This window comes from Sus scrofa, chromosome X (assembly GCF_054392235.1).
Source record: "Sus scrofa isolate SSC_HxYL_T2T_F1_AM1 chromosome X, Sscrofa_HxYL_maternal_Yorkshire_Landrace_v2.0, whole genome shotgun sequence".
NCBI lineage: Eukaryota > Metazoa > Chordata > Mammalia > Artiodactyla > Suidae > Sus > Sus scrofa.
Window position 1 is genome coordinate 10,868,691 of NC_139401.1, and position 25,415 is coordinate 10,894,105.

The 25,415-nt window shown below is 45.9% G+C and overlaps 1 protein-coding gene and 1 long non-coding RNA gene across 26 annotated transcripts in view; one reads left to right on the forward strand and one right to left on the reverse strand.

Moving 5' to 3' along the window:
- The window catches only part of LOC110257807 (uncharacterized), a 222,429-nt gene extending 212,721 nt beyond the window's left edge, over nucleotides 1–9,708 (forward strand). For all 3 annotated transcript variants that reach the window (XR_014835145.1, XR_002340804.2, XR_014835146.1), the window contains 2 exons: nucleotides 4,778–4,893; nucleotides 6,968–9,708. This is a non-coding gene — a long non-coding RNA (uncharacterized LOC110257807). The remainder of the gene's footprint in view (nucleotides 1–4,777; nucleotides 4,894–6,967) is intronic.
- Nucleotides 65–25,415, reverse strand: part of MID1 (midline 1) — a 668,331-nt gene continuing 642,980 nt past the window's right edge. For all 23 annotated transcript variants that reach the window (XM_085007319.1, XM_021080487.2, XM_085007321.1 and 20 more), the window contains 4 exons: nucleotides 24,833–24,976; nucleotides 14,638–14,799; nucleotides 9,371–9,578; nucleotides 65–1,456 (listed from right to left, as the gene is read on the reverse strand). In XM_085007319.1, coding sequence (XP_084863445.1) covers nucleotides 1,108–1,456; nucleotides 9,371–9,578; nucleotides 14,638–14,799; nucleotides 24,833–24,976 — 863 coding nt within the window. In that variant the 3' untranslated portion in view covers nucleotides 65–1,107. The remainder of the gene's footprint in view (nucleotides 1,457–9,370; nucleotides 9,579–14,637; nucleotides 14,800–24,832; nucleotides 24,977–25,415) is intronic.

The following is a 25,415-nucleotide window of genomic DNA, read 5'->3' on the forward strand; positions in this document are numbered from 1 at the left end:
AACTTTTGAAATTAGCCGTCGGAGTCAAAGCGACTCATTTCGATGGCACGGTCCTTGCTTTGTCTTTTTTTTTTCATATTGATAGGATTTAATTTTCAATTCAGGCTCCAAAGCAAGCTTGGGGGGCCAGAAAAGGTTTTCCACGGATTGCGGCTGGCATTGCTGATGATGCTATAAGAATATCGTAACGGTAACCCTGATGCCTACCTCTTATGCCACACACACACACACACACACACACGCCTACCTCTTATGCCACACACACACACACACACACACACACACACACACACACACACACACAAGTTTAAACTGAAATGGAGGCATTGTCATTCCTAATGTGCTCCCAGAATCCTTAAGCCCGGGCAACACAGGGCAGGATGGGGCCAGCGGTTTCAGAACCTTTCTTGTCGGCCTCATCCCCACCAGCCAGCAGGAAGGGAAGGACCGATGTCGCCGCGGCGGATTCCAAGCCCCCAGGTCCGTTCTTTTCCACGCTCTTTTGCTCTCTCCATCCTCCTGCATCCACTTCATATTTCAGACATCAGAGTTAAAGCCCCTTCAAGCGAAACCAGAGTTAGAAAGTCGGTTTACTTCCCTACTAGGTTCCAAACTCTTTTTTTATTTTGAAAGGAGTTGCAGATGGTGAAGCCCTGTGTGGGGGCGACCGGACCTACGGCGGCATCAGTAGGATGGACGATGTGAGGTAAAGACGCGCGCAAAACTCAAGATTTTTTTTTTTTTCCAAGCCCATGGACGGTGATGGAATCAAGGTGGTAACAGCGGGTCAACGTATGGGCCGCCTCCTGTGCAAAACCAGGTCATTCCTGGGCGTCGTGATCCTGGCTACGTTGCTTTTATCAATACACCTTTTCCTGTGAATATAGAACAAAACAGTTAAAGACACGAATGAAAGCCTGAACTGAATCCCATTACCCGGGACAAGGGTGGGAACTGCCTGTGGGGCGTCCTAGCGCAGCTGGTGTCTGGATGCTTGTTGCCGAGATGGAATGACATTCTGGAAGCCTGTGCTTTTTTTCTCTGTCCCCGATATGGTGGCCGCCACCCTTCGGACTCCCCAGCAAATCGCTCGGCGGAGCCAGGCGCTCACGGCAGCTGCTCTGTGCAGTCCAGATGGTCTGGGATTGGCAGGCCCGTGATAATGGTCAGGCATTTGTTCCACACAGTGAACGTGGGGCACACGGGCTGCGAGAAGGTGACGTCGAAAGTGTAGAGGTGGAGGGAGTTCAAGGCATCGTAGAAGGCAACGGAGCCGTTGTCGTAGTCCAGCAGGATGCCGACGCGCCGCAGGTGGGGGGCCGGCTCGATGGGGACCTCCTTGCTGTTGTGTCTCACCACCCAGGTATTGTGACAGCGGCACAGCGCCCAGGAAGCGGAGTTCTTCCCAATCCACTCGTGCTTCGGGGCCGATTTGTAAGCAAGGCCGATGGCATACCTGCGGAAACACAAGGCCAACCACGATGAGCCTGCTGCGCGGGGATGCGGCATCCTTTCCGTGGTCCTCGGGGGGGGGGGGGGTCAGGAAGGTGTGATTCTCTGAGCCCCTGTTCATTCGCCTTCCTCGAAAGCGTGGCAGGCATCGTGACACGGGTGTTCCTCTCCTTGCCTTGCCAACAGAGTGGCAGAGAGGGGCCCCTGTACTTGGCCACGTCCCCTTTCCAGTTCGGACAGTACCAGAGACTCTGAACTTGGTGTTTGGGCTTTTTTTTTTTTTTTTTTTTGTCTTTTTGCCTTTTCTAGGGCCACTCCCGAGGCATATGGAGGTTCCCGGGCTAGGGGTCCAATCGGAGCTGTAGCCACCGGCCTACACCACAGCAACACGGGATCCAAGCCGCATCTGCAACCTACACCACAGCTCATGGCAACGCCGGATCCTTACCCCGCTGAGCAAGACCAGGGACCGAACCCGCAACCTCATGGTTCCTAGTCGGATTCGTTAACCACTGCGCCATGACGGGAACTCCCTTCTTTTCTTTTTTTTGTTTTTTTAACATTGATGAGGACCCACACAGTGAATTCTCTAGACTGGTGGCGTCCAATAGAACGTTCTGCAATGACCGAAATGTTCTACTCTATTCGATATGGTAGCCACGAGCCACACTTGGCTTTTGGGCACTGGTACTGTGCCTGGTGAGACCCAAGAACTGAACTTGAAATGTATTTAATTGATGGAGTTCCTGTCGTGGCTCAGTGGTTAACGAATCTGCCTAGGAACCATGAGGTTGCGGGTTCCATCCCCGGCCTCGCTCAGTGGGTTAAGGATCCTGCGTGGCTGTGGCTGGGATGTAGGCTGGCGGCTACAACTCTGATGAGACCCCCTAGCCTGGAAACCTCCATATGCCGTGGGAGCGGCCCTAGAAAAGGCAAAAAGACAAAAAAGTAAAAATTAATTTTTTTTTCTTGGCTTCCCCCATGGCATATGGAAGTTCCAGGCCTGGGGGGAGGGTCCAATCTGAGCCACGGCTGCAGCAATGCTGGATCCTTAACCCACTGAGCAGGGCTGGGGATCAAACCTGTGGCTCCACACGAACAAGCCGGATCATCAAGCCACTGCGACTCCTACATTTATCGAATCTTTATCGAATTATTTACATAGCTGCATGTGGCCCATGGTTCCCATATGAGCAGAGGCCTAGACTTCTCCTTTGGACCACCTGTGACTTTTTCAACTGACATCATGTCTGTCAAAGCCTGGAAAATGACTTTGTGAATGGGGCTAATAGTGCCTTGGCAACTCCCAGCCTCAGTGTTCTCATCTTATCCTCGTATCTGAGGGTTCTTTTGAGGAGGAAGGAGAGAGTATGTGTAAAATCCCGGGCCCAAGGCCTGGTGTAGAGTATTCAGGAACTATTAATGTATAATTTTGGCCTAATGACATATTACTAATAACTACCGGACTCAGAATCTGAACCTAGAATGATTCAAAAGGCCACAAATTTTAAGAACTGAATGTCTTTCCCCACCAGAAAAGTCCTTTTGATTTTATTTCCTACTCTATTCCTTAAAAAGCTAAACATGTCTCTGAGCAGATGGATAGCCTAGTTATTCTCAATGTTCTCTCAGTGCTCAAAAAAAGGGTAAGAATTCTTGGAGTTCCCGTCGTGACGCAGTGGTTAACAAATCCGACTAGGAACCATGAGGTGGCGGGTTCGATCCCTGACCTCGCTCAGTGGGTTAAGGATCTGGCGTTGCCGTGAGCTGTGGTGTAGGTCACAGATGTGGCTTGGATCCTGCGTTGCTGTGCCTGTGGTGTAGGCTGGCAGCTGTAGCTCTGATTGGACCCCTAGCCTGGGAACCTCCATATGCCGCGGGAGTGGCCCTAGAAAAGGCAAAAAGGCAATAAGAAAAAAAAAAAAAAGGTAAGAATTCTTTCTTCGATGCTCCAAGTTCTTGATCTCTTTTCATTCCGCTGAGGTATGTCTCCATAATATTCACAGTATTTCATAGTTACTAAGATAAGCAAATCCTAGCATTCTTTATTTTAAAAAACATCAACAACGTGGCATTAGTTTCAGGTATACAGCAAAGTGAATCAGTTATACGTATATATGTGTATACAGACATATATATATCCTTTTGCAGATTCTTTTCCCATATAGAAAACATATAATTCTTTTTTTGTTTTTTTTGGGGGGGGGGGCCGCACATGGAAGTTCCCAGGTTAGGGGTCGAATTGGAGCTACAGCTGCCAGCCTACACTGCAGCCACAGCAACGCAGGATCCAAGCCACAGCATCTGTGTCCTGCACCATAGCTCATAGAAATACCAGATCCTTAACCCACTGAGTGAGGCCAGGGATCGAACCCACAACCTCAGGGTTCCTAGTTGGATTCATTTCTGCTGTGCCACAACAGGGACCCCGAAAACACATAATTCTTAGTAAAAGCCAATCGATTCAGAGTTCAATTGTTTTTTGGTTTTTTTGGTCTTTTTAGGGCCGCACCTGTGGCACATGGAAATTCCCAGGCTAGGGATAGAATTGGAGCTACCACTGCTGGCCTATGCCATAGCCACAGCAATGCCTGAGCCGAGCTGCATCTGTGACCTACACCACAGCTCACAGCAAAGACGAATCCTTAATCCACTGAGGGAGGACAGGGATTGAACCCACATCCTCATGCATACTAGTTCGGTTCATTACCCATGAGCCACAACGGGAACTCCCAGAGTTCAGTTCTCAACAGATTATAGTAAAAACCAATCTAACTGGATAATGACATATGGTATCTTACCCACTGCAGGGAGAAAAACCTCACTAGTCTTTGAAAAATGACATTTCTTTCAAAAAGCATGTGCTGGATTTAAAATACATTCACTTCAAGAGTGGTGTGTCTAGGAGTTCCCGTCGTGGCGCAGTGGAAACGAATCCAACTAGGAACCAGGAGATTGCGGGTTTGATCCATGGCCTTCCTCAATGCGTTAAGGATCCGGCGTTGCCGTGCACTGTGGTGTAGGTCACTGATGTGGCTCAGATCTGGCATTGCTGTGACTGTGGTGTAGGTTGGCAGCATTAGCTCTGATTGGACCCCTAGCCCGAGAACCTCCATATGCCAGGGGTGCAGCCCTAAAAAGACAAAAGACAAAAAAAAAAAAAAAAAAAAAAAAAGAATGGTGTGTTTAAAAGTATGTGTATATATTATACATATATTTAAAACACGCCATCACTGAGTTAAAAGGTGATGGAATTGATGATCCATGAAGCCCAGTGTAGCCGCCCGTGTGCTGTCAGACTGGCCGCCTCTCTTCCCTTTCTTAGATGCTTGGGCTGCGTTTCCCAGAAGGAGCCCGGGTCAGATTCTGCCACTGACACCTTTGCACAAGGTCCAGAAGCTCTAAAAGGAGGGGATGCCCTGTTTCCCAGACACTGGAGAGGTGAGTTGGCAGAAGCTTCTAGGGGCGGGGGGCCGGGGTGGGGGAACTGGTGGGTTATCCTTGCCTCTGGGCTGGGGGTTCACTTTCTGGCTTCGTGGACTGGAGTACCAGCTCCCTGACCAGTGCTTCCAGGGCTCCAGCAGGCGTCTGGCTCCCCAAGAATGACTTCTCTTTTTCTCTGAGCCCTAACAGATGCTCTGGAAAGGTTTTCATTTTGCAATTTTTAAACATGCTCCCCAAAGACGGTCCCTCTTCCTGGCAGACACCATTTCCCTTTGCAGATAATTTGGAACCTGCGTTTGCATCACAGAATAGCCACATGTCTGTACGGTTTCCTTCTTCGTGCTGTACACCATTTTTATTTTTTATTAGAGAACCTTGACATTTCTTTTCCATTTGAACTTGAACTGAACCCCCTAGGAAGTAGCTGTGGCAGGTATGAGTGACTTCATTTAGCAAATGGGAAAACCAAGAGAAGGTTAAATTAGGAGCAACATTCAGATCTTGCCCCCCCCCCGCCCCGCCGAACTTCAGGCACCGTCATCATGCATGGACCCTTTTGTAGTTAACTCCCTTTCATAAAACGCCAAGAGCACATTAACGGCATTAGAGGGAGAGAGTAACTATGTCTCTAGTCGATTAAGCAAAGGAAAATACCATTATACTACCATTAATCTGGAAAGCTAGGTACTGATTTCTCCTGAGCTGGAAAAGTGCAGGCAGAGGTGATGTTCCATTAAGATACGCAGGGAGAGCGGGAGAAGGCACAAAGTACATTGGCAGAGCCATGTTCACACACCCCATCGCGTGGATCACAACAAACGTGTTACTTTCAAGTCGGGACACATGTGCCCGAGAAAAGAAAAGGTGTCATTAGCTGTTCCGAATCAAGGGATTACAGGCATTGGATCGTGTAGGGTCACCGTGTCCCAGCTAATGCCTCCAGGGAAATCTTAAGCAGCTTTCTAGGGGTGCATTTTCGGAGGTCGACACAAATGCATCTGTCAATGGCCGCGCTTTGACTCTTACTTAATTTTTGAAGTTGTCTCCCCCCACCTCCTGCGTTGGTTTCGACCCCTGGAGGGTGTTTTCAAGGGAACGTGGATCGGTGTTTGTAGAACGGAAGTGGTCCCGGGAATTCTCCACGCCATCGCTCAGTGGCAATGAGCTCATAAAGATCGGGTATCATTTATCATAAGTAATTATTAATGAGGCTCTAATTATTTAGACGCTGGATTCCTTCCCAGATTAATAAAGCCCGTTAATTAACGCGAGATGTTTGCTCTTTTGCACCTGCAAAAAGTCACCGTATTTGCCTTGGGGCTTTTGTCTTGCCCCAGTGCGGCTACAAACTGTAAATGCTAGCCTGGCCCAGAGCCCAGTTCGGCAGAAGGATCTCCATCCTCCAGGGGGCTGTTGGACCAGGAATGGTCTGGGCAAAGAGAATCGTGAGGGTCACAACGGAAAAAAAACCGACTTGCTTGACTAATACAGGCACTGTTTTTTTTTTTTTTGTCTTTTGTCTTTTTTTGTTGTTGTTGTTGCTATTTCTTGGGCCGCTCCCGTGGCATGTGGAGGTTCCCAGGCTAGGGGTTGAATCGGAGCTGTAGCCACCGGCCTACGCCAGAGCCACAGCAACACGGGATCCGAGCCGCGTCTGCAACCTACACCACAGCTCACGGCAACGCCGGATCGTTAACCCACTGAGCAAGGGCAGGGACCGAACCCGCAACCTCATGGTTCCTAGTCGGATTCGTTAACCACTGTGCCACGACGGGAACTCCAGGCACTATTGTTAAGAGAAATAAGACACTCGAGCTTATGCGTTGACTTGGGGAATTCAGCTGACCGGTACCAACATTATAAAGGACTGACTTAGTGCCTTATGTGCATAGGTTTGAAGTGAAAGGTGGCTTTGTTGTTTTTTTTTTTTGGTAGAATATCTTTTTCTTTTAAATGATTTTTATTTTCCCATCATAGCTGGCTTCCAGTGCTCTGTCCAGTTGGTACTGTAGAAAGGTTGCTTTTGGATCTTTTCATTTTAATTACTCCATGAATTTTATTACATTTATAGGTATACCATGATCCTCAGAAGAAAGCCTGCTTTTGAAAGAAGAAATGTTTTCGCATCCTTACCTCAAAACTAACAACGATTACGCATCATCTTCCAGTTACGAAGTTTCCTGGTTTTTTTGTTTTTTTTGTTTTTAAAGCTATCACTCATTTAAGTACCTCACAGTAAGCCGTTATGGCTTATCATGGTATTATGGTTTATCATTGGTATTTAATAGGGTCCCCTGGGCTGTGCAGGAGGACTCTTGTTTATCTGTCCCATATATACCACTTTGCTTCTGCTAATCCCAACCTCCCAATCCATCTCTCCCCTGCATCCTCCTTCCCCTTGGCAAACACACGTCTGTTTTCTGTGTGACTCTATTTCTTAGGTAAGTTCATGTGTTGTGTTTTAGATTCCACCTATAAACGATAACAGGATATTTGTCTTTCTCTGACTTATATGCTTCGTACGAGAATCTCTAGGTCCACCCATGTTGCTGCAAATGGCATGATTTTGTTTTTTTCATGGCTGAGGGGTATGCCATCGGCTATATGTTCCATAGCGTCTTTATTCCTCTGTCAATGGACATTTAGGTTGTTGCCGGGTCGTGGCTACTGTAGATAGTGCTGCTCTGAACATGGAAGTGCATGTATCTTTTTGAATTACTGTTTTGTCTGGAGTGGGATATATATATCCAGGAGTAGGATTGCTAGATCATATAATAATTAATAATATTAATTGCTAGAGCATACAATACTTCTCTTTTCACTTGTGCTGCATAAGGGCTGGTTAAATAAAAATTCAGTAGCTCCCTTTTTGAGCACTTTTAAGTGGGCATTTGAGAGACAGACGGCCAGCAGAAGGGGGTGCAGTCATGGCTGTGGAAAAGGCAAGGTCAGCGGTGTAAGGTTAATGTCGCGGGGGTAACTAATTCCAGCGCAGACTGCCCTGACCTCTGTCCTCAGTCTTAGAGAACACAGTGGGCTCAAGTCACTGCACCGACTCTCAGGGACTCTTTGCAATGGGTCCTGGTGGAGGATCACGGCTTCACCCCCAGCCTCAGCTCTGGACGGGCCCAGTCTAGAATCAACAAATACACAAGGCCCCAGAAAGTTGCTTTTCTTTTTTTTTTTTTTAAATAATGAAGACAGCGCTGTTCGAGAGTAAGAATTGGTGAACTGTTTCTGTCAAGGGCCAGAGAGCTAATAGGGCTTCATGGACCATAGCATTCTGTCTCTCCTCCTCCCCGCCGCTGTGTGTCTCAAAGGCAGCCATAGACAATACGGAAAAGCATGGGCTTAGCTGGGGTCCCCTAAGACAGTGGGCCAGGTTTTGTCCAATGGCTCTAGTCTGCTGACCTACATTTTACAGCATGAAAACAGAGTTAGCATACTAGTTCTCCCAGAGCCCAGGACTCAATTCTTGACATAAATAAAAATATAAATGGAGTTGAAAGAGTTTTTTTTTTTTTTTTTCCGCTTGGTATACATTCACTTCCTCTTCTCAACTCCATGGGAGGCATATACTTCCCCTGCACCACTGGCCCTGGCCATGTGCCTGGCTTTGGCCAATGAGAAGGGAGTAGATAGAATGAATGCAGAGGTTGGAAATGTGCTTACGTAGTTGGGCTTGCACCCTTGGGTTCCTTGAGTCACGTGGGCCTGGGTAGCCCACATGTCCAAAGGGGATGAAAAAAACACATGGAACAGACTTAGAGCCAACCTATAGATTAAAGCAAGGCCTGGTTGAGATTAGCCTTTTGGCTAACCCACAATGAGGGTGTCACTGAGCAACTGGAAATGATTATTGGTTGAAGGTGCTAAGTTTTGGGGTGTTTATTATGCAGCATTACTGTAACAGCAGTTGACTGATTGATAGATAAAGATGTGGTACATACATACAATGGAATACTACTCAGCCATAAAAAAGTGGAAAATGCCATCTGCAGCAACATGGATGGACCTAGAGATTATCATCCTAAGTAAGTCAGACAAAGACAAATACCATCTGCTAGAACTTACATGAAACATCTAAAATAGGATACAAATGAACTTACCTATGAAAGAGACTCATAGACATTGGAAAAAAATACTCATGGTTACCAAGGGGAAAGGGAGCGGGAAGGATGAGTTGGGAATTTAGGATTAACAGATACAAATTACTGTGGGCAGAATCAATGAGAAACAAGGTCCTGCTGTGTAGCACAGGGAACTATGTTCAATATCTCGTAATAACCTTTGGTGGAATAGAATGTGAAGGAGACGATACATGAATATAGACATACACATATACCTATGCATATGTATATGGGACTGAGTCACTCTGCTGTGCACCCAGGGCTGACACAGCATTGTAGGTCAACTACACTTAAAACAACTGTACCTAAAAAAAAATTAGAGGACAACAGATAAAATTGCCTACCATGTGCTTCCACTTATGACCACTTCCCAGTAATGCCGGCCACTATCGATGAACACATTTCCAGCTACGCCATAGCTCCCTTGGCTGGTGAAGCGTTCAGGTGTGTGGCTCTTCTTGGACGACGACTCATCCCGTTCTACTGTCAAGTTATCATGGGACACCTTCAGCTTTCGATGAGCAGACTTGGGGTCCAGTTTAAATGGCTGGCCTGGAAGCAGGTTTACAAAACAAAAAGAGGAAGATGAAAAGAACTGTTGGTTGTAATATGACTGATAACATTTTCAGATGCAGCTTTAAAAAGTACAATAAAATAGTAAAGACGCATATGTTCCTGCCCTCATGAGCTCACACAGTCCTTTGTAAGATGTGGATGCACTATGTGACAACAGCATGGGAAGAAATAGAAGGTAAAATAAAAATTGGAATGGAAGAGGTAACACTGTCACTATATGCAGATGACATGATATTACATACAGAAAACCCTAAAGACTCCACACACGAACTACTTCAACTGATAAAAGGATTCAGCAAGGTAGCAGGGTACAAGATTAACATACAGAAGTCAACTGCATTCTTTGACATTAACCATGAAATAGCAGGGAAAGCAAAAAAATTGCTTTTAAAATCACATCAAAAATTAAAATACTTAGCTATCAGTCTGAAAAACGAATTCAGCAAAGCAGCAGGATAAAAGATTAATATACAAAACTCTGTTGCCATTTCCTTACGATATCTTTTAAAAATCACACTCCCCCAAGCTAAAGTACACCCTCACACCATGCACAAAAATAAACTCAAAATGGCATAAAGATTTAAATATAAGACACAAATATAAGACAAAACATTCTCTGACATAAATCGTACCCATGTTTTTTAGGTCAGTCTCTCAAAGCAATAGAAATAAAAATAAACAAATGGGACCTAAATAAATTTACAAGCTTTTGCACAGCAAAGGAACCCATTAAAAAACCGAAAGAAAACCGACAGAATGGGAGAACATATTTGCTACAATGCAATGACAAGGGCTTAATCTCCAACATATACCATTCATACAACTCTACAACAAAACAATCTAATTGAGAAATGGGCAGAAGCCTTAAACAGACATTTCTCCACAGGAGACGGAGAGTCAGGAGGTACATGAAAAGAGGCTCAAATTTGCTCATTATTAGACAATGCAAATCAAAAACTACAATGAAGTATCACCTCACACCAGTCAGAATGGCCATAATAAAGTGTCTACAAATGAAAAGAAATTGCTGGAGTTCCCATCGTGGCGCAGTGGTTAATGAATCCGACTAGGAACCATGAGGTTGTGGGTTCGATTCCTGCCCTTGCTCAGTGGGTTAACGATCCGGCATTGCTGTGAGCTGTGGTGTAGGTCGCAGACGCGGCTCGGATCCCACGTTGCTGTGGCTCTGGCACAGGCTGGCAGCTACAGCTCTGATTCGACCCCTAACCTGGGAACCTCCATATGCCGTGGGAACGGCCCAAGAAATGGCAAAAAGACAAAAAAGAAAATAATTCTATTAAAAAAAAATTTGAAAAGGGAACCCTCCTGTACACTGTTGGTGGGAAAATAAATTGGTGCAACCACTATAACATCATGGACGTTCCTCAGAAAACTAAAAATAGCATTACCAGAGGATCCAACAATCCCACCCCTGGGCCTATACCTGGAGAAAACTATCATTCAAAAAAGATACAGGATGCCTATGTTCACAGCAGCACTATTCACCATAGCCAAGATATGGAAACAACCTGTGCATCAACAGATGAATGGATAAAGAAGATGGGGCATACACACAATGGAATACTACTCAGCCATAAAAAAGAATGAACTAATGCCACTTGCAGCAACATGGATGGACCCAGCGATTATTGGACGAGGGAAGTCAGAGAAAGACAAATACCGTATGATATCACTTATATGTAGAATCTAAACTACGACACAAATGAACCTATCAACAAAACAGATTCATGGACACAGAGATCAGACTTGTGGTTGCCAAGGGGGAGGGAAGGAAAGATAGAGTGGGAGGCTGAGGTTAGCAGATGTAAGCTAATATCTACAGAATGGATGAGCAATGAATATAGCACAGGCAACTATAGTCAACATCCTAGGATAAGCCATAATGGAAAAGAGTATTTTTAAAAAGGTATATATTAGTATGTATATATGTATAACTGAATCAGTTTGCTGTAGAACAGAAATTAACATTGTAAACCAACTCTACTTCAATTAAAATCCTTCCATTTAGATCAGGAACTAGCATACTTTTTCTGCAAGAGGCCAGATGGGAAATATTGTCAGCTCTGCCAGCCACGTGGTTTCTTCTGGAGCTAATCAACACTGCTGTCCTAGCACGGAGACATAGGTAAACAGACGGGTGTGCCAATAAAACTTTATTTACAAAATCAGGCCGTTGAATCTGGTCCACGGGCTGTAGTTTGCTGCCACATTTGAGCTTTCTGTCCGTAACACAGAAAAGCTTAAAGGGGAGCTGAGAGAATCCTCCAGTGCTGAGCAGGCAGTGAGTATTCTCAAAGGCTATAAAGACCTACTGGATTCCAGGTGTCATTTAAATTGTGGCTTGTCTTATTTAAAAAAAAAAAAAAGTCCTGAGGAATGATCATACCAGCAACTATTAGGGATAAAGTATGCACTAAGACAAGAAGCCAAGTTTAAAGATAGTTTTGATTCAAAGATGCCAGTTTTTTTGGAGTTTCCAGGTGGCCTAGTGGCTAAAGGATCCAGCACTGTCACAGCAGTCGTACAGGTTCGATCCCTGGCCTGGGAACTTCGACATGCCGCAGGTGTGGCCAGAAAAAAAAAAAAAAAAGATGGCAGATTTTAAAGGTGGAAGACAGAATGTGCATAAAAATAACTACACACTAATGGGCGGATTAGGAAGGAATTCCATAAAAGCACCCATCATTGAAAATGAACGCTATGGGGTTCCCGTCATGGCGCAGTGGAAACGAATCCGACTAGGAACCATGAGGTTGAGGGTTCAATCCTTGGCCTCGCTCAGTGGGTTAAGGTGGTGTCATGAGCTGCGGTGTAGGTCGCAGACACGGCTTGGATCTGGCGTTCCTGTGGCTGCGGTGGAGGCTGGCAGCTGTAGCTCCTATTGGACCCCTAGCCTGGGAACCTCCCTATGCTGTGGGTACGGCCCTAAAAAAAAGCAAAAAAAAAATTTTTTTTAATTAAAAATAAAGGCTATATATTGACAACATTGTAAATCAACTATAATAAAAAAATAAAAAATAAATAAAATGAAGGCTGTGTTCTGCCTGCCCTTCCCCCAGGGAGGAAGATCAGAACATTACAGGCGGGCAAAGACTGGCCAGATACATGGTACTTGAATGGTCAAATACATGGTACTTGCCTCGGCTCACACCCTCACTGATACATGCGCGGAGCAGGGCCAGGCCCAGCCCCCTGCATCCTCAAGGAGCAAGTTCCACCTGTGCCTCCGTTGTGTTTCTCGAGGAAACTCTGGTCCTACTCTATGATTCGAGACTTTGCATCAAGACCAAAGAGCTCAGGGAACCAATTAATCATTAAATTAAAGACTTCAATTCATTGCAATATTTGTCCACCTAAGAGTTTGGCAAACTGTAGCTGGTAGGCCAAATCCAGCCCACTCCCTCTGTCTGTTGATGAAGTTTTATTTATTTATTTTTTTTAGGGCTGCACCCACGGCATAGGGAGGTTCCCAGGCTAGGGGTCGAATCGGAGCTGCAGCTGCAGGCCTACACCACAGCCACATCCATGACAATGAGGGATCTGAGCCGCTTCGGTGACCTACATACACCACAGCTCATGGCAACACTGGATCCTTAACCCCCTGAGAGCAGGGCCTGGGATCGAAACCGCATCCTCAGGGACCCTTTGTTGGGGTCTGAACCCACTGAGTCACAACGGGAACTCCGTGGATGCAGTTTTAAAGAAGCAGGGCCATGCTGTGCTTTGGCATAACAGTGGCAGAGCTGAATACCTGTGACTGAGACCACGGCACCAAAGCGTTACCATCTGGCCCATTACAGAAAAAACTTACCAGCCTCTTGTATGTAACTTAGTAACATCTGTTCAATGACGACAGTCTAGAAGTAGAGGACATGACCTGTTCCTTTGAAATGAATACATGATCTGTCGTAAAACCAACCGAAGCACAAATGAGTCAAGGGTCACTTCTACAGAATTAACCTCAGTGTATGTATCCATTTTTTCCTTAATCTCTGAAGGCGCTTCCTTCTTTGCCAGCAGAAACCATGAGGGGAGAAAGGTGCTTACATTTGTTTAAGAGTACGTATCTTAAACACATATATCTGGAATAAAATAACACGGCTTAAACCAAGGATTTGGGTTCAACGAAGCTTCCTCTTAGAAGCAGTTCCTGTTGAGCGGTTGGCAACCCTCTACCATGATGTCATGTTGACATACTCCAGTTGACCTTCTCTTGGGAGGTCTTACGCAAAGAAATACCGTGGTATGTAGCATCGTGTTTCTAAATCAAAAAGATGTACAGAAAGCAGCAGAGGATAAAATAAAACACATGTGGGTGCGGGGGTGGGGTGGGGGGATGACAGTGTTACAAGATGTACGTATAGCCCAGATCCTTCTTTGCTGGGAGGCTGTCCTGTCCCACCATCCCTGGCCTCTACCCACTAGATACCAGTAGCATCCACTGCAGTTCTGACAACCAAAAATGAGGCCAGACATTGCTTATGTGTTCAGGGGGCCAGCATCCCCTCTGACTGAGCACCTGGACAGGTAAGCAGAGTAAGAAAAAATTCCTGAAGAAAGAGTGATTAGGAGTTCCCATTGTGGCTCAGTGGAAATGAATCTGACTAGCATCCATGAGGATGCAGGTTCCATCCCTGGCCTTGCTCAGTGGGGTTAAGGATCCAGCGTTGCTGTGAGCTGTGGTGTAGGCTTGGCAGCTGTAGCTCCCATTCAACCCCTAGCCTGGGAACCTCCAGGTGCCTCGGCCCTGCAATGACCAAAAAAAAAAAAAAAGTTATTAATTGGCTTTGCTGCTACAGAAAAGAACACTCTGTGCCATTTACAGACCCCAACGGTATGTCCGGCTTGGAACTGAGAGGGATCTGAGGATGCAAAAATCCAGGACTCCCTGCTGGCACTCGGTGCGTTCTGACCCTGTAGGCGGTGAGGGCTGAGACAGGGAAAAGGAAAAGGAAGGAAGCCGGAGGCAGCGGAAGGGAGGGCAGATGAGAGCCTCCCAGCTCTTGGCACTTACTGTTTGTCTTCAGCTTCCCAGGTTCACTGCTGCGGCTGCCCGCCTGGTTGATGGCCTTGACGATGAAGATGTACTTGGTGCCGCTCTGCAGACCGTGCACCGTGTAGTGGTTCTGCTTGATATTGGGCACAATCATCCAGCTATCGGCCGAGTTACACAGACCTGCAAAGCCAAGGAGACCTGATGAGTTCTGCGGTGCCAGCACAGGGCCAGCTGGCGTCACGTCCAGGTCGCCTAATGTGAGGTTCTGGGAACCCGAAGCAGAATGCTCGGTCGTTTCTTAGGGAGGCTGCCCAGAAATTGGAGCGTTCAAGGTCCCGCGTGTAAGTAGGACGGCGACCTGTGTGTATCAGGATGTAGTCCCACTGGTCTTTCCAAGTGGAAAAGACCCATCGGGATGATGATGCCGCAGCATCTGCGCATTGCGAATGGGGGCAGCGAGGGTGGTTCTGTCCAGGAGCTGAAGCGCCCACCATATATGTGCATCGTCCATGACTGGGCGCTGTGGGATGGAAAAAAACCCAAAAAGTCCCTGCCCCTGTTCTCATGATGCTTATCATGAAATGTCGGATCTCATCAATTTGAAGACTCAGGAGGTGTGAAGAGACCCGGGCCCTGTTTGAGAAGTATTTCACTTGGAATCTCTCTCTTTTTTTTTTTTGACATTTTTACAAGAAAGCCGGGGGGTGGGGGAGTGACATCTCTAACCTAGATGCAGTGGATGGCATTTTTGCCTCAAATTCTTTACCCTGCTCTGGATCCAGGCCTACGTGACTTTGCAGCTGCTCCTTCTAAAGAGAAAGGAGACACTGTCTTAATCACGTGGCTTTGCATTTGGCCATGGGAGCCACTCTGGCCGATGGGATAAAGCGGAACTGACAAAGTGCTGGGCATACGAGGCACCTGTGAGTGGCCCAGGGGCCCAGCGTGGCTCGTAGGAGAGCATCCGCGGGGATGGGACCAGCTGCAGCCCTGGTATGGCTGCTGTCAGAGAGGAGCAGGCTTGCTGCTCTAGCTGCGTTCATCTGGCTGTAGTTTGAGGAGCAGGCTGTGGATTTATGGGCGCTTCGAAGAACGTGTAGGAAAAAGGAAGCCGTTTTGTTTTGCAGCTGGCTGATGCTGAAAACATCTCTTTGGTCCTGGGCCCCTCTCTCCCCTCTCCACCCATCCATCATCTCCAGAGGAACCTTTTCCCAGCCCCCTGCCCCCTGGTCGGGCTGTCATGGAGTTTCCTGGCTCTGGTGAATTTCCGCACCAATTCTTGGTAGAGGGCTGGGCCCCTCCACTTCCTGAGGGCTTGCAGCTTGCCCCCCCTCCCTCCCTTTCAGTGCATCTGCAAGTCAAAGGGTTAGTCCTTTTGATCTGCAGGCAACTTAGACCTTAACCACATTCCCAAGAAGCAGTCCCAGACTTTTAATTTGGTCTTACTTCTTTGAGAATTTAATACAACATTTTTTTTTTTTTTGGTCTTTTTAGGGCCACACCTGCAGCATATGGAGGTTCCCAGGCTAGGGGTTGAAATGGAGCTGCAGCTGTCGGCCTACACCACAGCCACAGCCACAGCCACATGGGGATCCTTAACCCACGGAGCAAGGCTAGGGATCAAAACCTTGGCTTCGTGGATACTAGTTGGGTTTGTTACCGCTGAGCCACAACGGGAACTCGTCAACACGCCTCATGGTAGTCTCACAGTTGGCAAGAACTGAAGTTGGTTAAATTGTGAAAATTCCCCCTTGGGGGTGCGGTCATTTCAGGCAGACTTCAGTGAGTCTTTAAATATATCAATATATACAAACATACATACTGATACATGCTAAAAAAAAAAAACAACCTTGTGAATTTTCTAGCGCCTGTCATTTCCGTCTGTAAACATGTGTCGCAGGAGGCCTGCCAGACTTGACAGAACCACCATAAACTGAGGGGATGATGTGGGGCTCACAAAAGAGCTAGAGAGAGAGAGAGAATTGGGGGGGTGGGGGTGGAGGTAGGTAAGCAATTAAGGTGCCATCCACCACACCCCCCAATTCCCCATTTCCCCCTAATTCTTAGCCCTTTCTTCTCCCATCAGTTCTTACTTGTCCAAGGCCCAGAGGAACATTCGCGAATAGTTGAGTCACACAGGACTCTATACCCCTTCTGATACTTTCTCACCTTCCCTTTTCCTTGAACAGGAGCCGTAACCAACTCGCTACGTGCGGGTAGGGCCAAAACCAACTAGTAGATTTCAATCCAGCCAAAGAAGAGTCAATGTTGGCTTCTGAGCTCTGGGCCCAAAGAAGCCCGTTCCTCACTTTAGATATTTAATAATATTACAATAGCGATAAAACAAAAAACAATGCACTTTTCTATTACCTAGGGCAAATCACTCGTATTCCCAGACCTTTGTCCATGGCAGTCCGGCACAAATGAAAACAGAGCATTCAGCAGAGTCAAATGAGAAGCCTATCAATGTCACTGCGTTGACACCATTCCTGTTTAATTGCATATGTTACAGTAAAATGACTCTTGTGGTCAAAGAAAGCAAATGTGAAAATGTTTCAATAAACTTGACATCACTGTACAATCCCAAAGCCGGGTTTAATGTGGTGGGGGGATGCTTTCAGCAACATCAGAAAGCAGATGTCTGAAATTGCTGCAAACTGCAACTTGGCTTACCATCGAAAGTCCTAACCCAACAACAACAACAAAAAGACGAAATGTTTCAGAAACCTTTTCCAAACAAAAAAAGGGACCCTGACTATCCTGATTATTTTGAAGAGGTCACTGATTTTTTCCCCTTGATTATTGAAAGAACAAAATGTTTATGGAGCAGGAAAATTTGGATAACTTTACCCTGGGACAATCTGCTCTCATTGAATGCTAACTATGACTATTGAGGCTGACCTTGATATGATTGTTATGGCCAAGGCAATAACTGCGAAGTGGATTACAAATGCCAAGAAAGCAACATGGACTGATTTCTTCCGGGGGCTGGAGTAAGTGGGGTGCCATGGAATACGCCATTATTGCATTGCTACTGTGGGTCTAGCGTCAGCACCACTTAACTTCTTGCATATGGCGCCCCGCGCCAGACTTCCCTGCCTTGACACCCCACTGTGTTGGGACTGTTGACTAGATTTTATTCATCACTTTATGAAACACCCACAAAGCCATCCTGACCGAAACTTCTACTTGGCTCTAAATTCGTTTCCAGTCACCTTTGAGGGTGTGCCAACACGCACCATTTCCCATTCAGCAATGAAGTACTGCAACAACAATGGAACTCAAAAGATAATGCAACCATTGAGTTTTTTGGATTTTGTACTTCTGGATTTTTTCTCATTCGCTGCGAGTCAGAAGCATCTCCCTACATAATGCCACTCATTACAAGATCCTACAAGATCCTACATTTGGGATTTCAGAGCCTTGCATAGCAACTGTCATCTTACAGTAAAACATCATGTGTAATTTACATTCTGCAACATGGACACCCTTCAGAGCGGCCGCACACCAGCTTCTAACATCCTTTTTCTCTTCCAACAGACTGGACAGAAATGAACATTCTTTTCCTTCTCCTCAATACAAAGAGTAAATGTTTAATAACCTCCATGAATGTTTTCAAAATGACTAAAATAAATCAAAGACAGATAATGGCTTTGCCATGAAGGCTTGAAGCCATGGATCTTTTGACTTCTGCCAGTAATAAAAATAGGCTGCTGGGAAAAGGCTCCGCGTGAAGATTTTCAATGACGCATTAAAAACCGGTTTGGAAAAAAAAAAAAAAAAACATGGAAAACATTGTAAAATTAAATACATATCTATCAGGAGTTCATGGCTCCGTGATTAACGAATCCGACTAGGAACCATGAGGTTGTGGGTTGGATCCCTGGCCTCACTCAGTGGGTTAAGGATCCAGCATTGCCGTAGCTGTGGTGTAGGCTGCAGCTGAGGCTCAGATTCAACTCCTGGCCTGGGAACTTCCATATACCGTGTATACAGCCATAAAATAAAAAACAGGAGTTCTCCTGTGGCTCAGCCGGTTAAGGATCTGGCATTGTCACTGCAGTGGCTCCAGTAGCTGCTGTGGCGCAGGCTTGACCCTTGGCCTGGAACTTTCCACATGCCGTGTGTGCAGCCAAAAAAAAAACCCACCAAAAAATTAACGATGTCTTCAATTTTGCATACAAGTGTATGAATGCGATTAGGGATGCTCTTTTTTTTTAATATAAGATTAAAAAGCTCCATAGATAGTATTTAATTCTCCTTCACTAAATTCAGTTGAGGACAATTAACTTGAATGTATTATGACAAGTGAAGGAACCATGACCTCGGGACAGTAAAAGACTGCCTAGTGGCACATGGAGCTATAGCCAGCTCTGGAGCATCTTTCTCCTATTTTCCAATGGAGTTTGTACCCCTTGATTAGTAGGACATCTTCAAATGATCGGAGAGTTGAACAAACAACATTCAAGGACAGCCTTTCTCATGAAGACTGCGAAATGCCCTCACGGAGCTACTCCTGGCAAGTTGCACGCCTGACCTTTTTAATGTATCATATGACAAAAAAACTCCAGTGATGGGTGAGTGCAGTCTATATTTCTGTAGGAACAGTAACTAACGTTGAATAGCTATGGGCTGACACCGGCCACCACAGGACTAAAACCTTTGCTTTTATTATCTCAATCATGTGAAATTAAAATATTCCTTCTTAGAGATAAAGAAACAGATGCAGAGGATGTTAAATAATTTCCCCCAATTATAGGTCCAGTAAGGTCCCAAGTGGGGATTTAAATCTGGGTCTCTCAGTCACTCCAAATACGTGTAATAGTTACGAAAAAATCGTCTTAGATATACACACTATATAAAACGGATAACCAGGAGTTGCTCTTTGGCACAGTGGGTTAAGGATCTGGCATGGTCATGGAGCTGGGGGTCAGCTAGGAGGTCCTGCTGGTCTTGGTTAGGCTCTCTTGTGTTTACTGCACGAGTAGTCAACGTTTATAATTATACGCTACTTAGGTTCTGGGGTTGTTGGCTATTCAGCAAAAGTCAGGTGTTACAGGGCCCCTCCGTCCAGGCCAAGGTGGTAAGTACTGTCCAAATGCCCATGAAAATTCGATTGGAGAAATTTCAGGAGAGGTATAACCACTTATGGTGGACCCACCCTTGGGTGGTCCCCATGATTTCCACTCCATACCATGCATGACCTTGTGTAATTCTCTCTCCTTGAGTGTACACAGGACCTATGACCTAACCAATAAAACATGGCCAAGGACAAAGGTCCTATCATCTTTATCGCTCCTGTGACAGTATCTTGCATGGCAAAGGTGATGGGAGTTTATGAATGTAATTATGGGTCCCTAAAGAGTTGACTTGGAGTTAATCCAAAGAGGAATGATCCTGGGTGGGGCTGACCCAATCAGGTAATCCTTTTACAGGAGGGTTTAGCGAAGACACACCCTCCCCATCACCCCTCACCACCCGGGCAGCAAGGTGTGAAAAAGCAAGCTAGCAAGCTTCCATGAATCCCACAAACATGAGGAACTAAATTCGGACAACAACCTAAGGGACTTCAGCCTTATGAGACCCTGAGAAGATGACCTGGTTAAACTGTGCCCAGATTCCTGCCCCATGGAAACTCTGAAATAATAAATGGGTGTTGCCTTAAGCTGCAAAGTTGGGGAAACGTTCTTACGCACCAATAGAACACTGATAGACTTTTTCCTGGATCAAGCAAAAATAATCTCAGAGAAATGTAACATTCCTCCTGGGGGCCAAACATCACCCTTGAGGTATAAAATAACTCCCCATGTTTTCTTTTTCTGGCTGTATTATTCACTCACCAACAGATGTTGCTCCATTCAATCCTTTTTGTGTTTTCAGAGAAGCTTCTCTTGTTTTTTGAGTTGGACATAATGCTTATTGATCCCAGTTCATTTTTTGCAGTGCCTCCGTTTCTACCTGCTCTTCTCAGCCCTTCTCTCCTTTTCTCTGATTGCCTTGGAATTTCTGACCATCTTTTGAATTTCTTCTTCTTCAAGCGAATGGTTGATACCCTCCCTGGCTCAATCTACCCAGTATGCTAGTAATATTCATCCCGCAACATGACAGGAGTAATTCCTTAAGTGAAAACAAAAAGAAAGTCATTCTACTTGCTTCTTTTTGTTGTGTTTTCCCTTCCATGCTACTTAGTGGTGTCGGGGTAGGTACGTTCAGTTATATTCTCAGTATTTAGAATTTCATCATGTAGATGCTATTTGTTTACCTTGCTTTAAATTCGGCCTCTTTAGCCTTGATGCTACTGTCATGTTGGGCCAGATAATTCTTTGTTGTGTGTGGGGGTAAATGTACCTGTGTACTGTGGGATGTCCTTGGCCTCTCCTCACTGGATGCCAGTAGCAACTTTTCCCCCAAGATGTGAGAATAAAAAATGTCTCCAGACAATGCCAAATGGTTCTGGGGGTGGGGGGCGGGGAGCACAACTGCCCCCACTAAGAATCACTGCTTTAAATGAAAGAGTGACTATTTAGTAAGACATTAGTGACTATCGAGTAATTTGTATTCCAGGTTTATGGTGAAGCATAATCAAGATTTGAAAATCCTACTAGACATTAATTCCATGTTAAGTTTATGCTGTATGTCTCCCACATCAGTGAAATATAAGCTCACACGCCTGGAAAAATGCATTGAAAAAAAAATCATGTCACCTTTCCGAAGGGCAACGTGGCAGTGTCAACCAAAAGTAAAATGTAAATAATCTTTGTCCCAGCAATTCCATCTCAAGAGATTATTTTACAGATAAAACTCCCCATGTGTGGAAGGATAGGTATTCAAGAACAGTCCTTGAGGCATGGTTTATACACACAACAGACTGGAAACAAGCTAAATATACATTGATAGAAGACAAGGTAAATTAGAGTACATGCTCACCATAGGATACTATGCTGACTCACAAAGGAATGAAGCAGTTCTTCATCTGTGCTGAAATTTTAAAAGTCACTCTATAATATTTAGTGAAAGCAAGGTGAAGAACTGTGGATGGCCAACTGCCTTCTGTGTCCCTGAAAATGTATGTGTGTGTTTGTGTAGTCTTGTCTCAAATAAACTATCTCAAGAAAGATGCATGTGAAGTGGAATTGGTGCAGTGGGTATTCTGGGCAGCTGGTACACTGGAAAACATTCACTTTTCACTGTGTGTATTTTATACACTATTATTACAGAGTGTTTGGGGCATCGCTTACTAAAAAGGAAGCTTTTAGAGAATCAGTAATTCTTTAGGATTTGGAGCAGGGCATGTAGAACTGGAGATGGGGAGCCATACCAGAAGAATCCAAAATAGTGGAAGGAGAATGAAATGATGCCAAACTACTGTTGTACTAGGGCTTCTTAGCCTTGACCCCCAAAGCACGTCGAACATCTGAGGACAGTAACGGTGTTGTTTCCCAAGGATAGGGGCCAGAGCTAAAGAAACCTTTCTGGAATTACCTTCTCTGCTGCTAGAGTGTCTGGCGGGTCCTGACTTCCGTGAGTTACTACGAATCTCCCAGTTCAGGTCTCTGCGTGTCCCACGGTATCTTCCACAGGGCGACCTGAGCCAGCTTCTAAGTCTACATCTGATCACACCATTGATCTGAACGACTCCCAAACCCCCAGAGTCAAATGCAAACGTGGTGTGGCCTGGGGGACCCTGCATGGTCTAGCTTTGTACTGTGAGTGAGGATGAAGTAACTGATGATTCAGAACATGCACTTTCTAGAATTAGACCGATATCCTGGTTCTCGGTCTTCATTTCTCACTGTCTCCCCCTCTTTACTCTGCTCTCCAGTCAGGCTTAATTAGATGAGACCTCCCACTACACCTGCCATGTTCTGTCTCGATGGGTTGGCTTGTGAGGACATGGCTGTCTGGGATTCGCATCCTGATGGGTACCCATGCTTTTTCGAGACTGAGTTTAATGATCCCTTGCCCCAAGACCTTTTGGTTATACCACCATGCCCGCCCTCTCTCTCTTCCTATCTCCCCAGGCAGCTTGCCAAAGCTGTTCTCAACATTTCACAATTTTCCCTTTCACTCCAAAATTATACGTTCTTAGAAAACAGTAAGACTATAATAAAAGTGTCCAGGCCAGAGTGATTAAGGAGTGTAAGATCAGATGGATGAGGAGGAGAAGCTGGAAAAATGGGATATAAGACCGTGGGGGGGGGGGGCATTTGTCGGTACAGGTCATTTATACTTGAGGCACTTAAATTGGTCTTTCTGCATCCCTCTTTTTTTCTGGCCATGCCCACGGCATGCAGAGAAATTCCTGGGCCAGGGATGGAACCCTCGCCACAGCTGGGACAATGCCAGATCCTTGAACCACTAGGCTACCAGGGGACTCCAGCATCTCTCTCTCTCTCTTTTTGCAAATGACTGCACCAGAGGCATATGCAAGTTCAGGCCTGGGGCTGAATCCAAGCTGCAGCTGTGACCTACGCCAGCACTGCAGCAGTGCTGGATCCTTGAACCTACTACACTGGGCTGGAGATTGAACCTGTACCTCACGGCGACCTAAGGCACAGCAGTCGGATTCTTAACCCACTGCACCACAGCGGGAACTCCAAGCATCCCTCTTTTAATTACTCCTAAATCAAATTTCTATTTTAAGCATCACATGCCTCAGAATTACCTGCTAGGAAAGAACAGTGTAGTTCAGAGGAAAAAGGGTTCTATAACAAAGGCACGTTAAGTTGACATGGACTCAAAACATTTCTTTGTTGAAAAGTGACGGCTATTCTATCCTGTTCCACTTGGGCATGTTCTATTTTTATTTGCTAAAGAAGTTTCAAACTTGCTTCCCTGAAAAGCCATTTCTTCTGGTCCTTTGCTCTTTACTTAATTGAACTAACTCTGGGGAGAGTTAGTGCAACTTCCGCTGTTAGCTCTCTGGCCAGCTACTGCTGCTACTGGAGATCATTGCACTGTGTCTGAGAGTGACGATCTCAATGGGCCCCAGTGAGAGAAGAGTTTCTCCCGTTTCAAAACAGGTCTCAAACTCCTCCCAGGTGGGGACCAGTTCCTAACATGTCAAATGATGGCCCACTGCTCCTCCAAAGGGGATCAGATGGTTGGTATTCTCTGGCTATTCATGTCATTAAATCGTTTTCTTTTTTCTTTTTTAAATTGTGAGATAACACTCAGAAAAGAACTGAAAACGAGATGGATGGTAAAATGACTGCACCAGGTAACTTCCACCCAGAAGGTGCTGTTAACCTCCTGACCTCCCATATAGTTTTTTTGCCAGTGGTGCTACTGCCCTCCCATCCCAGAGGTAATCAACATCTGGACTTTTATCTCCTAGTTCTTACCCCTGTGTGTGCATCTTTCAACCAAACAGTTTATTTTTATCATTAACTTATAAATGGCTAAGTGGACTTGCCCTGCATACATTCTTTGGTTTCTTGCTTCTTAACGATATGTTTCTAAGATTCATCTATGCGGTTTGCTAGCGATGAGTCATTTCCTTCTGCCCTTGTTTCTTTCCTTGGCTGCGCCTACAACACGCAAACATTTCCCAGGCCAGGGATCAAAACCTCGCTGCCGCAGTGACACCAGGTCCTTTAACTGCTAGGCCACCAGGGAACTCTGAGATCAGTCATTTTCAACCCTATTTGGCCTGTTGTTTTGCCTAGCAAAGGACGAGCGAGCGTGCTCATCTTCTTGGTTGGGAAAAGTAAGCCAACAAATAGGGTGTTCCTTCCGTGTCTCCCCCTGATATTTATTTATTTACGTATTTATTTTGTGAAATGTATTTTTTTTTTGTCTTTTTGCCATTTCTTGGGCCGCTCCCGCAGCATATGGAGGTTCCCAGGCTAGGGGTCCAATCGGAGCTGTAGCTGCCAGCCTACGCCAGAGCCACAGCAACGCGGGATCCGAGCCGCGTCTGCAACCTACACCACAGCTCACGGCAACACCGGATCGTCAACCCACTGAACAAGGGCAGGGACCAAACCCACAACCTCATGGTTCCTAGTCGGATTCGTTAACCACTGCGCCACAACGGGAACTCCGTGAAATGTATTTTTTATTGTTATTTCCCCCAACGCACTTGGTGGTGGTGGCGGTGGTGGTAGAGTGGAGAGCATAGCTGCCTTGCCCCTGATATTTAAACTCAGAAATGTCATCGATCCGCTAACAGGCACCACACAGAGAAATGCGCAGGGTGCGTAATACTCACTGACGACGTTGGCTTGTCCGGTGAATATGGTGTATTGGAGCTCGTAGGAAACCACACTGAATTCGTCATCAGAGGTCCAGTGAACGGTGATGGTGTCATAGGAAGCCGTGCAGAGCTCTTCTCTGATCGTGGGAGGGTTGGGAGCTGTGGGGAGCAGAGCAAGATGGTCACTTAGCAGAGGAGTAGAAACCGCAGGGATACATTTCAGGGACAGGTGCGACAGTCCCAGCCGGCCTTTTAAAATCCGTCCCCCGGAACGACTCTCTGAGAGACGGCGATCCCAACCCAAAGACCATCGGGTTGGCTGGTGAGCACTGCGGTTTTTTAGCCGGTTGGCCAGCGGGTATCTTATCTATTGAATCACGAAAGTGGGTTTAGGAGGTTAAAACAAACAATACTCTCTTTTTAAAAAAAAAACTATAGTCGATGTATGGTGTTGTGCCAGTTTCTGCTGTGCAGCAAAGTGACCCGGTCAAACACACACACACGCAGTCTTTTGTTCATGTCATCTTCCATCACGGTCTATCCCAAGAGACTGGACATAGTTCCCTGTGCTATACAGCAGGACCGCATTGCTTATCTA